The sequence below is a fragment of the Urtica dioica genome, chromosome 12 (genome assembly GCF_054948205.1).
Source record: "Urtica dioica subsp. dioica isolate 48M chromosome 12, U.dioica_male_clone48M_v1_H2, whole genome shotgun sequence".
Lineage (NCBI taxonomy): Eukaryota > Viridiplantae > Streptophyta > Magnoliopsida > Rosales > Urticaceae > Urtica > Urtica dioica.
The window spans coordinates 1114351-1126615 of record NC_142767.1 but is presented as its reverse complement, the minus strand read 5'-3'; the positions used below and the strand labels follow the sequence as shown (position 1 = coordinate 1126615).

General features: G+C 43.7%; 1 protein-coding gene across 1 annotated transcript; it reads left to right on the top strand.

Annotated features, from left to right (window-relative positions):
* Positions 1-353: 353 nt before the first annotated feature.
* LOC149378649 (peroxidase 7-like) lies at positions 354-2672 on the top strand. The gene is made up of 2 exons (XM_089603763.1): positions 354-1029; positions 1683-2672. Exons 1-2 carry the CDS (start codon positions 718-720, stop codon positions 2430-2432), a joined length of 1062 nt encoding a protein of 353 aa, XP_089459889.1. The 5' UTR covers positions 354-717; the 3' UTR covers positions 2433-2672.
* Positions 2673-12265: the final 9593 nt, after the last annotated feature.

Genomic DNA, 12265 nt, shown 5'->3' with positions numbered 1-12265 from the left:
CAATTGATCCTAGAGTCTCGAGACGTCGCCGAGAAAACCTCCGCACTCCGTCTTCTCTGTCGAGCACACCTTCCAGGCTCCGCGCCTTACACAGCGTATACACACGCCTAAACTACGTCCTGACTTGATCCTGCAACGCAGGTACGTAGGCAGCTCACAAGAAGCACAGTCACACCCCCCCCCCAGTCATTGCCTTCTCTCCTCGGGGAACGCCTTCGATTGGAGGAACCTCAACTCGAGACTTTCGAGTTCACACCCTTGACTCGGGTGCGGTCACTTAGCGGCCTTGGGTCAAACCGTTCGAAACTTTAAATTGTTGTTCATTTTGTGGGGCAATAAATATTATATTGTATTGGAAACTAATAATTATATGACTACCAAAAATTGTTCTCCATTAGGTTTATGCTGGTATCCATTGCACCACACGGCTTTAATTGTTTTATTTTATTTTAAACACCAAAAACAAATAAACTAGGGACACATAGAATATCTAAGAGAGTACTCAGTTTTATATGTTATCACATCAAAACTTTTGACTTAAATTAAAAAATTTAAAACATGTATAACAACCTAACATGTTTGCATGTCATATTCATGGTCAATAATAGTGTTTCTCACGTATATTGTACATAAACCAACATCGTTTCATCATTAATTACTATAAAAACAAAAGATAGAAGAGATCAAACATATAATCATATCATCAGCGTTATCATCATGAAGGTGTGGTGCATTTCAATCGTTCTCTTGATCCTGTGTGTTCATATTTCCGAGGTACAATCAGTGCTCAATGATAATGGTCAACATCCAAAAGCTGCTGCTTCTCCAAGAACAACAACACCAGCAAAGAACATTAAAAAGGTGAAGAAATCGTTTCCGGCCGAGTCTTTGTTGTCGCCGAGGTTCTACGAGAATACTTGCCCTGAAGCAGAGGCGATAATCCACAGAAGAATGAGGGCTTGGATCAACAGGAACCCTTCCTTGGCTCCCGCCATTATTCGCCTCCATTTCCATGACTGCGCTGTTAGGGTACACCTATTCCTCCAACCTTATTTCCATAAATCATAGCTACAAAATTGATATTTTGTGTGACATAGCTAGTAAAATATTTTGTGTGATATTATGATATGAACATTTTATACTAATATATTATTCCCTTGTTATATTATATCGCATAAACCAATGGTCATTTAACCCATAATCCTATTCTAGTTGTTAAATGATTTCAAAATAATACAATCGACAAGTTAAATTTTTTATTAAGACGGAGTAGGGGGAGAGGTTTTTAGTATTTACCAAAGCAATTATTAATTTAAAATAACACTCATCTAAAGACTAAACAATACGTTTGGAAACAAGGAATTTACAACACAAGGGAAGAAAAGTAAGTTACTAAAGTTACAAACCATAACCTAGTTCTTTTATCTTTTATATATTTTCCAAATTATAAATCAACAAGTATAAAAAGTTTATCAAAATGGGATTAACCGAGAGGTTTTTAGTATCTACCAGTTTTTTTTTTTTTTTCTTCACAAAAACCACGTGTAAAGACTAAAATTTAACAGTATCCAGAAACAAGGAGTTAATATAGGATGGAAAACAAAGCTATATATTTGTGATTCCTGTCGTCATCTGAAAAGCCTAGGTATTGTTTTAGCGGTAACATATAAAGATGGATGCAGGGTTGCGACGCGTCGGTGCTGCTGAACCACCGAGGGAGCGAGAGGCGTGCCCATGTGAGCGAAACCCTAACAGGCTTCCGAATCATAAACGACCTAAAGAAGGCGATCGAGAAAGTGTGCCCGAAGACGGTATCGTGCGCGGACATCCTGACGGCGGCAGCCCGCGACGCCACGGTCTTCGCGGGCGGCCCCTTCTGGGAGGTGCCGTATGGGCGGCGCGACGGCCGCGTGTCGGTGGCAGCGGAGGCGGAGGCCGTCCCGCAGGGCCGCGAGAACGTGACGGCACTCCTGTCCTTCTTCGCGCTCCGTGGTCTGAACCCCCTAGACCTCGTTGTCCTCTCCGGTTCCCACACCATCGGCCGCACCTCCTGCTCTGCCATATCCCACCGCCTCGACCGCCGGAGCCGCGACCGCTCCCTCAACGCCACGCTCTTGGGGAAGCTGAGGGAGAAGTGCCGCCACGGTACTGCTGGAGTCGTCGACCTAGATCCCACCACTCCTAGAGTGTTTGACACGCAGTATTATGGGAACTTGATGAGGAAGGAGGGTGTTCTTTCTACGGACCAGATGCTGTTCTCCGACGAGAGGACGGTGGGGTATGTGGCGGCGCTTGCTACGCAGCCTAACTTGTTTGAGAGCCAATTCGCGGTGTCCATGACCAAGCTTGGTAATGTTCATGTCAAGACTAGGCCGATTGATCAAGGTGAGATAAGGCTCAACTGCGACTATGTTAACGCTCATTCCAAATAAATTGATATATTATGTTTTTGTTCTGGTAGTTGCTGAATGGGGGATACAAATAATGTATTGTAAGAGTATTTTCGTTTTAAAGAAAGAGAGTTTGATAGTCCATATACATCAAACTAGTTCGTGAACAAAATCACGCTTAAATTAATGGTCGATATAAATGAAAATTGCCTACAATCGTAATAATACCCATCAATGTGATTATGAGAGTTATAAATACAAAAGGGTTCCAAGGTCCCTAACTGCACTTACACTTTCAAAAACTAACATCATATGAGAGCATGGGCTTAAAAGAGCCACGAAATAATTCGCCGGAGTCATAGCCCGAAGCTTGCAAAAAGCACAACAATGACGAGTTTTGACTCGAATCCTTTTGTTTATGCATTTATGTTTTAATGTAGTTTAGCACTTTTAGTACGTGTAACAATTTCTTACAATGGTATCAGCTCTGACTTGTTTTATGCAATTGGTTGTTATTTCTAACATGTAAAATATGAAAATATTGGTGAGAATCATTTAAAATTTTGATTCCCATTTCTTTTGGTTTATTAACAGCTTAACATTGATTATGTCATTAAGACAACTGAGCCACCTCTAATCACTGACGTAAGCATCGTAGATCAAGTTGATCTTCATGAAAAAAGTGCAATATATGATTGTCTTTGCATCATGTACAAAAAGACCAAAGTATATGTTGGAATTAGAAGTTCTATTGACCAATATGACAATGCTTGTCTTTATTAATGCAGTTTTTCGCATAACATATGCGACATATGTCCCACGGAGGAGTCCGATTTCACACGTCGCGAGTGGGAGATCTCCTTACTTGGCTCCGAGGAATTAGAGGTGCAAGGGTTAGAAATCGTAAGACATCTATTTCCAAGGTTCTTAGGGTAGGCGATCTTGAGGATAGAGACAACTTCCTTTTGTTGTAAAGGGATCGAGGTGGATGGGGACAAGCCCAAAAACTCAAGATCTCCCAAGGTCCTTAGAAGAGTGGTTCTAGATGGTGGTGGGATTCCGAGTCGTTTCCTTCCTTGGGTTGGGAGGCATATGGCTCCTCCTTGCTCCTTTTCCTCGGTCAATGTAGTGAAATAGGAGAATAGTACTGAGCCAATAATGGGATGTTTCTCTATATAAAGTGATGAGCTTGTATATATGGTTTCAACAAGCACCGAATCACTTTGAGAGGGTAGATAAATAGACATTTGTGATGCCATATGGTATGTGAGATGGGCAAAAATGTGGGTGATATGTGAGAAGAGAGTGATTTTTCTCCAAATCTAGAGAGTAATGAAGGAAGATGTGACTCTTTAAGTGATACTTGTTGTGTTATTGTGTGTAATGTATTTAAAAATGGATTTTCTGGAGTGGTGGAGGCAAGTGATGGAGATAAGTCGAGAAAAATGGAGATATATGAGAAAGTGTAGTGACATATAGAGAAAAGATGGAGATTCGTGGATGATGAGAGTGATTGGAAAGGGATGTAATTTCTTTGATGCGGTAGTCGATAGTGCAGAATAATATACAATTATTAGAGATATTAGGCAGTTATTACACTATATTCGTAGTTATTATAGAGTATCTTTATATTCATGACATTCCTTGCTACTTTTGTAAATGTATAAAAGGACCGCTACGTGAATATACAAGACATAACATTAAGTCTCAATTCTCTCTATTACTCTGACCTTTAAGTGAGGGCCACGAGGGTGACTCTTAGTCTTGCGACAATTGCACTTTTTCATTAGTGTTCGGGATCGTGGGTTGCAAACAACAAGTATACACTACAACAAAAACTGGCAACAGCCCCGACAAAAGTCGTGGCTATTATAACTTCAGCCGCGACAACAGCCACGACAAAAGTCGTGGCTATTGCTCCGTTGCTGTTTATCAACAGCCACGATTAGTCGCGGCTGATTTTAGCCACGACTTGTCGTGGTTGTTGTGGCGGCTGATTTCGGCCACATTATTTTTCCGGGAAACCTATTTCTCGCACTTTTTTCCAGCCAATTTTTTCCGCTATTTTTCCGAGTAATCTTTTTTCCCGCCAATTTTTAATAAGTTTTAACTTTAAAAATAATTACACAAATAAAATCTTATAAACCAAAATAATATATATTTCATTCATATGATGAATTAATAATTATACTGATAAAATGTCTCATAGTAATAAACTAAAATACAATGTACTAACAAACTAAAATAGATAACGCTCGCGGCGCTAATAAACCAAAATGACATACTATCAAAGTAAAGTAAATCACTACTCGTACTGAGTTCCCAAAGCAAACCGACCACATCTCTTCTTAGCTCTCTTCTGTGCTACAGTAGTCGGACTCCCAGAGCCAAATCTTCCTTCAGCTCGTAGTGGTCGTGCCGGAGGGGGTGCTTGAGATGGTCGAGTCCTCAGTGTCGGTGTGCTCTCCGAGCCTGGTTCTGCCTCAGGTGACCGGGACAGCGGCTAGGCACGGGACAGAACCTTGGCACGAGACAATGGTCTGAAATTAATACACAAAGACAAAAATATTCCATTGAAGCCACAGCAAGTTTACAGACACTATTTCAGCAAGTTCACAGACACACTATTTCAGCATTGCCAATTCATTCCATTACACAGACAAAAATATCCAAGTTCACAGACACTATTTATTTGAAGTCATTTTTCCATTACCTCATAATCTCCTCTTGTATTACCAAGGTTAAGTCATACAAGTTTATCGTATATTAAAAATTATTTTTTTTTAAAAGAAACACCTCCTTTATTAATAAAACGGCTCAGCCAAAAAGATTACAGGCAAAAGAGCTGAAAAGAACACAAAACCAGCTCCGAAAGAAAAGGAAAAAACCCTTACAACAGTTACAAAGCACTGACCCAATCCCTACCCAGATCTGTAAGAGAAAACGCCCCAAAAACTTTACTATTAGAATGAAGCCATAAGGCAATACAGGTGTTAATTCTGTCGATCAACTTATCCCTGTTCCAAGCCTCGTCTTTAAAAATCCGGTTGTTCCTGGCAGTCCAGATACACCACAAAGAGGATAAAACTCCAGCATTTGACGCTTCAATCCATTTGTCGTTACGTCCTGTCGACTCGTGGATCCGAAGCAGCCCTTCGATAGAAACAGGCAGGGTTTGGATGTTCAATTTTTGAAACAACCATTCCCAAATTAACACCGCCACGGGACAAAGGATGAAAAAATGGTTGGCATCCTCACTCGCTCTGACGCAAAGATGGCAGAGACTAGGCATCAAAGACATATGCGGGTTAATCTTTTGAACCCGATCAGCCGTGTTGACTCTGTTGAGCGCTAGTTGCCACGCAAAAACCTGGACTTTACTCGGGACAGGAGACTTCCAGACCGTCTCGAAAAAAGGAACAGAAGCATTTTCCCCGTCGTCTGAGAGATCAGCCACCATGGACCTCACAGAAAAATCTTCCTTATCTCCTAACCAAACTCGGCGATCTCCGACACCTTCCCAAAGCCTAAAAGACTCCAAAGACTCCATCAAATCCACAGCTTCACGAGATTCCCGATCCGTAAGATTCCTGGGAAAACATAAATCCCAGTTGACGAGGTCGGGATTATCGGGTGAAAGAGACGCAAAACTTTGGACATTCCCATTCTTGATCGGGCATAACCTGGCCAGCCCCGGGAAACGGTCCTTGAAACACCTATCACCAGCCCAAACATCTTCCCAAAACCGAACCACTGACCCGTCTAGAACCCTCCAAGAGACACGGCTGAAAAAAACTTCCCGCACCACAGAGATCGACCGCCACGGACTGCGAAAAGAGCGATCTACCGCTACTCCCGGATCCCAACCGTTAGGTAGAGTTCCGTAAATCGCTGAGATCACCTTATGCCATAAAGCGTCTTCCTCAAGGGGGAAACGCCAAAGCCATTTAGCAAGGAGCGCTGAATTCTTGTTCACAACACTTCCGAAGCCCAAACCTCCTCTTTCTTTGGATTTCGAGCAAACTTCCCAGGACACAACCGCTCGCGTTCGCTTCGAATCGAAACCTTCCCAGAAAAAAGATTTCATCAACTTCTCGATCTCATCAGCCACTCCTTTCGGCATTTTGAAGATAGACATGAAGTAAGTGGGAAGGGCTGATAGAACCGATTTAATAAGCGTCATCTTACCTCCCTTCGAAAGAAAACCATGTTTCCATCTGGCCAATCTTTTGGACACCTTAGCCAACACCGGATCACAAAAGCTTTTCCTTCTAGGGCTGTCCCCTAAAGGCATACCCAGATAACTGATCGGCCAAATGTCAACTTGGCAACCCACAGCCCCGGCGATCGCTGTAATCTCCTCCTCCGAACAATTAATTCCAACAATACTGCTTTTTTCTATGTTAATAGACAGCCCCGAGGCATCACAGAAATCCTTAACAATAGAAAAAAGAGAAACCCAATTCGACGGGTCAGCGTCGCCGAAAACCAACGTATCATCCGCAAACTGAAGGTGGGACAGCTTAACAGCCCCTGAACCGATCCCGATGGCCTTGAAACAGCCTCTATCCACACCTCTAGAGATACGACGCGAAAGAGCGTCCGCTACTATAACGAAAAGGAACGGGGATAAGGGGTCCCCCTGACGAATGCCTCTCGACCCGACAAATTTATCTCGAGGTTTTCCGTTAACCATCACCGAAAACAAAACCGACTCAACGCAACCCCTAACCCATCTTCTCCACCGAGCATCGAAGCCTTTTTTCTCCAAAACGAAATCCAAAAAGGACCAGCTAACCTTGTCGTAAGCTTTCTCAAAATCCAACTTTAGGACCGCTCCCTTCCTACGCGCTCGATTGGTTTCTTCCACAACCTCGTTAGCAATAAGGATCAGGTCGGTAATTTGGCGGCCTTTAACAAAAACCCCCTGATTTTCACTGATCGTTTCAACCATCACCAAAGAGATTCTATTGGCTAAAACTTTCGTGATAATTTTATAGAGGCTTGTGACAAGGCTTATGGGTCTAAAGTTCTTCACTTTGCTAGAATTTACGTTCTTAGGAATCAAACAAAGAAGAGTTTCGTTGGTGATATTGTTGACTATCCCGCTGGTCCAAAAATCTGCAAAAACTTTCACAAGTTCGGCCTTGAGTACGTCCCAAAAAGTCTGGAAAAAATCAATGGTGAAGCCGTCGGACCCCGGAGACTTGCCTCGAGCACAACCGAAGACCCTTTCCTTAATTTCTTCATCTGTAAAAGGTCTAGACAGCTCTCCCGCGCTCTCTAAGTCGATAGGCTGCCACAAAACCTCATCCCATTCTATCGTAGCGGTCGGTTGCGCTGAGAAAAGCGAGGAAAAAAAACCATTAATCTCCTCGACTAAATGGTTTTCGTTGTCCACTATGGATCCATCTTCTCTTTCAAGCCTCCGGATAGCGTTCTTAGATTTCCTGGCCGACATAAGGGAGTGGAAAAGGCGAGAGTTGATGTCCCCTTCTTTGGCCCAAGCCACCTTACCTTTGAGTCTAAGAGATCTCTCTTCTTCCTCCAAAATCCCGGCAAGCTTAGTTTTCAGAAGAGATCTCTCGTCTCAAAGATCAGTGGACCACGCCTCTTTTTCTTCTTCTACTTTATCAAGCCCTCTGGATGTCTCTTATGATACACAACTTAAGACCGGACTCCTTCGATCTTTCTTCGGCCGCCCAAGGCTTGATTTTTTCTTTAAGAAGCTTAAGCTTTCGCATAAAACAAAAGCCCTCCCAACCTTGTTCCTGTTCCTTGCCCCATTCTTCTTGCACCAATCTGCGAAACTCTTTGTTAACTAACCAAGAACTGTCGAGCCTGAACAGGCACGGGCCCCACTTAACCGGGCTGGTGTCCAAGGTTATAGAAAAATGGTCGGAGACTCCTCGAAAGCGGATTTCCTGCACACAAAAAGGGAAAGAATCCCTCCACCTTTCTGTGAACAAAAACCGGTCAATCCGAGAACAAATCGAAACTCCTCTAAACGCCGACCAAGTAAAACAACCATTCGACAACGGGGGATCTATGAGCTGGATGTCGTCTATAATCTCATTAAAGAGCCTCATCGACCACCTAGCTCTTACCGGCAAAGACCTCTCGTGGGCAAAACGCACCACATTGAAGTCACCTCCGACACACCAATCAGCCCCACAAATTTCCCCAAGCCCTGCCAACTCGTCCCAAAACTGTCCACGCTCTCCCTGTCGACATGGTCCGTAAACACCCGAGAACCACCAAGAAGACTCTCCTCTATCAATCTCAATGGAAACCGAGAAAGACCCAACAAGGTTGTTGATAATGCTGATTTTTCTCGAATCCCAAACCATTAAAATACCCCCTGCAGTACCACACGCTGGGAGATACACCCACTCTTTAAACCTCGAACTCAAGATACTTCCCACAAACCTTCTGTCCACCTTCGATCTACGAACCTCCTGAAGAACAACAACGTCCGGTCTCGCACTATAAATCAGAGACTTAATACTCCTCCTTTTGTCGGGGCTCCCCGTACCCCTAACATTCCAGGATAGAATCATCATTGATTACCTGATGACAACCCCTTCTCTTTGGCTTTGCCAAACGACATCACAAATTCTATGTTCCGGAGTTCCCTGTCCCTACCCTTGATTCTTAGAGATTTACCCGCCGACTCAGAAGGTCGGGTCAATGAAGAGCACCGCTGCTGGGAGATATCTGTTGGCTCGTAAGGCAAGCAAACATCGAGGGGTTCAGGATGCAAAGAAGATTGACTTACCCCTTCTTCAAAAGGGATCACGGCAAGCTCGTTGCCAAAAACGAGGGGAAAACCGTCCATGACTTTCTCCGGTTCATGGATATCATCATCGCTTGACGATGAGAAGGAGTCTTCTGACGATCCTACTTCCAACTCGGACCCTCTGTCACTGTCTACCATCCCGCCTTCATCGTCCCCGACTTCCTTATCACCCCCGATCTCCATATCACAAAGACCCTCTGCTCGGAAAGCCGATGTAGCTTCTTGGTCTTCTCGGCGCCGTCTAGAGAAGAAACTCCCGTGATTCCTGTTCCGCATCAGCTCCGAGTCACTTTCGTAATCCAAGTTAGACTTTCTGGTTCTTGGGACTAAATTCTTATCGGCCAAAAAATCGTCCCAATGTGCCACTGTAGCGGAGATAAAACTTTTCATCTCTTTGGGCCTCCACTTTCTTTTCACTGATCCACTAAGGATAGATCGTTCCTCAGGAGCAGAGATGGTCCCTCTAGGAGCACCTGAACAGTCTGGCCCAAACGCTTGATCTTTTAAACCCAAATCAGACTTAGGGCTCTCAGGTTTCTTCCTGGTTGGGCCAAGGGAGGGAAATGGGCCTGAAGGGGGTAAAGGGCCCACATAGGAACAACTACCCTTTTCCAGAATACCAATGACACGTGGAAAGGGGGTGGATGAGTCACCTACCCTGGGATCAGGAATATACGCTCGTTTCTCCAGAGCAAAATCCTTGGAAATCACTATGCCCTTGTTTTTAGCATCCGCTTCTGGGTAAAGGTCACGAATAATAACTGAGCCGTTATTATCTCTTTCTCCAGAGCAGAAATCATTGGCCGCCTGTTCCGAGACATTAAAAGATTTCTCTTTCTCAGAAACGATACCCACAGAACGCGCGCGTGGTAGAACACTCGCTGAGAAGCCCGAGGAAGAATTTCTGAAACCACTTTGCCGACCGTTATTCTTCCGACCTTGAGGGCCATCGGAGATGAGAAAACACGAGACAACTAACCTCCCTGAAGCTGTTTCCAGGACCATGGGTTGGGACAGGACGTCTTTCCCCGACGATTTCACTTTCAGTTTGGCGAACTTCAGGAAAGAGAGATCTCTTGTGCACTTCGCTACCTGAAGCAAACCACCACACTTCTCTCCAATCCTCTGAAACACCTCTTCCGACCATAGGTTGGGCGGGATTCCCGCGATCCCAATCCAATGGTCTGAGTCAAAGATGTCTGACTGACGATGGTCTTCAGCTTTCCAAGGGGACAGAACCGCCACTCTCTTACTTCTATCAAAAATATTTCTAAGACTTAATATTTTATCTTTTTCCTCAAGACCATGGCACCAAAGCAAGGCTTTGTCACTCCCAAAGGGAGTATAAGGACAGTCTCGATCTAAAGATATGCTTAAGTCCTCAAAAATAAATTTCCAATAAACTGAGGGCGATAGTCTGTGAACTGTGACCGCAAGGTTCCAATCCTTCTGAGAAGCATACAAAAGAGTAGGAGGAGAAGGACAAACTTGCTCAGGCGAAGAACCAGCAACAGGTAGAGAGGGAGGTCTGGCCGGGGCGCAAGAGATACATACTTCCAAAAATAATGTGTTGAGTTGCTGACAACATGATAGAAATGCGTTGATTCATTCCATTCACGCACACACATTCACGAACAAAAAACCATCACACAGATTCAGAACCTGAATGGAGGAGCAGATGGCGGCGACGAGGCGGAGGAGCAGAGGGCGGCGACGGCGGAGGAGCTGGACAGCGAGGAGAGCGAATATCTTCTCGCAATAACTGTAACGAATTTATTTCCTCTAGCAACTCCAAGGTCTGTCTTTATGCCTTTGTGACTAAATCAAACCTTATATATGTATAAATATCACCGACTAAATCAAACCTTCCCACTCACATCATTTTAGTCGTCCAACTGAAAATAACAGTGGTATGTTTGGTAGATTTCGTTCAAAACACAATACAGGAGGATCAATTAATGACGACACACTAAGATGCCGAACAGTTGATCTACGTATCTCAACAATTAAAGTAGATGCAGAGGATACGGATTTACGGCTTTGCTTTAGGATAATATCTCTAGTGAAAACTTACACTTTGCAGGTGATATATAACAGCCATATTAGACTGCACTTTTATAACCATTTATGTTGTCCATGTACAAACCAATAGCAATTTTGTTGTGCACAAGATGTCTAAGGATATACAATCGTAAATTGGTAGTTAGGTTGAATGGGATCGTACCTTGGGGCTTCTCGCTTTTCTTCTCCTGTTTCTTCTCTTGTGTTTTCACGGCACTCAGTTTACACAATTGAAAGCCGAAAAAACATACCATCTTCATACTCACAATTGACTATCTGTCTTGAGATTAGGTGCTCTATACAGAATTACAAAACTCTCTACATCTACAAAAATATTTTTTATTTGCAGTAACCAATATGGTTGTATCTTATTGACCATTCTATCTCTTACAAAGGCACTAGGATTGTTTACCTTATCAACTCTCTTACCTTCTCTGCTTGGTGCAACCTCAAGTTCGCGTCCTCTCTATCAAGTCATATTGTTCTTCTCTTTGCTGTATTTCGCCAACTCTTTTTCGTCGCCTAATTGACCCACCAACTCTGGACACAATAAAAATACCCAAATCTCTCAAACCCACAAAACCATGGACAGTACATTTTGTAATAAGGTGGGTCAATCTCACGCCAGAAATCGAAACAGAAGAATCGCGTACTCTTGATGAGGTCAAGGTTCCCTGTGCGAGCGGCGTTCAGGAACAATTGAACTTTCTCCCTCAATGAACACGCATACACAATGTTTATGAACACGCACAAAAAATTGTCAAGTGACCACGATATTGCTTCAAGCAACGATGGGGAGACGAGGCGGTGGTGGGAAGTGACGAGTGGTCCGAGCGCGGCGGCAGTGGTTGGAGTTTTCGATTTGGGGTTAAGAAATTTATAGGGTTTCGATTTGGGGTTGATAAAATTCTAGAGCTTCGATTTCGATTTGGATTTGGGGGTCGTGGTCTGGTCATGGTAATGGTCGGGGATTTGGATTTGGGGGTGGATTTGGAACGGCGGAGCTGAGCGTTTT

Coding starts and splice junctions, on each gene's coding strand:
- LOC149378649 (XM_089603763.1), top strand. CDS start 718: ATGAAGGTGTGGTGCATTTCAATCGTTCTCTTGATCCTGTGTGTTCAT. Junction 1,030..1,682: donor TCCATGACTGCGCTGTTAGG/GTACACCTATTC, acceptor AGATGGATGCAG/GGTTGCGACGCGTCGGTGCT.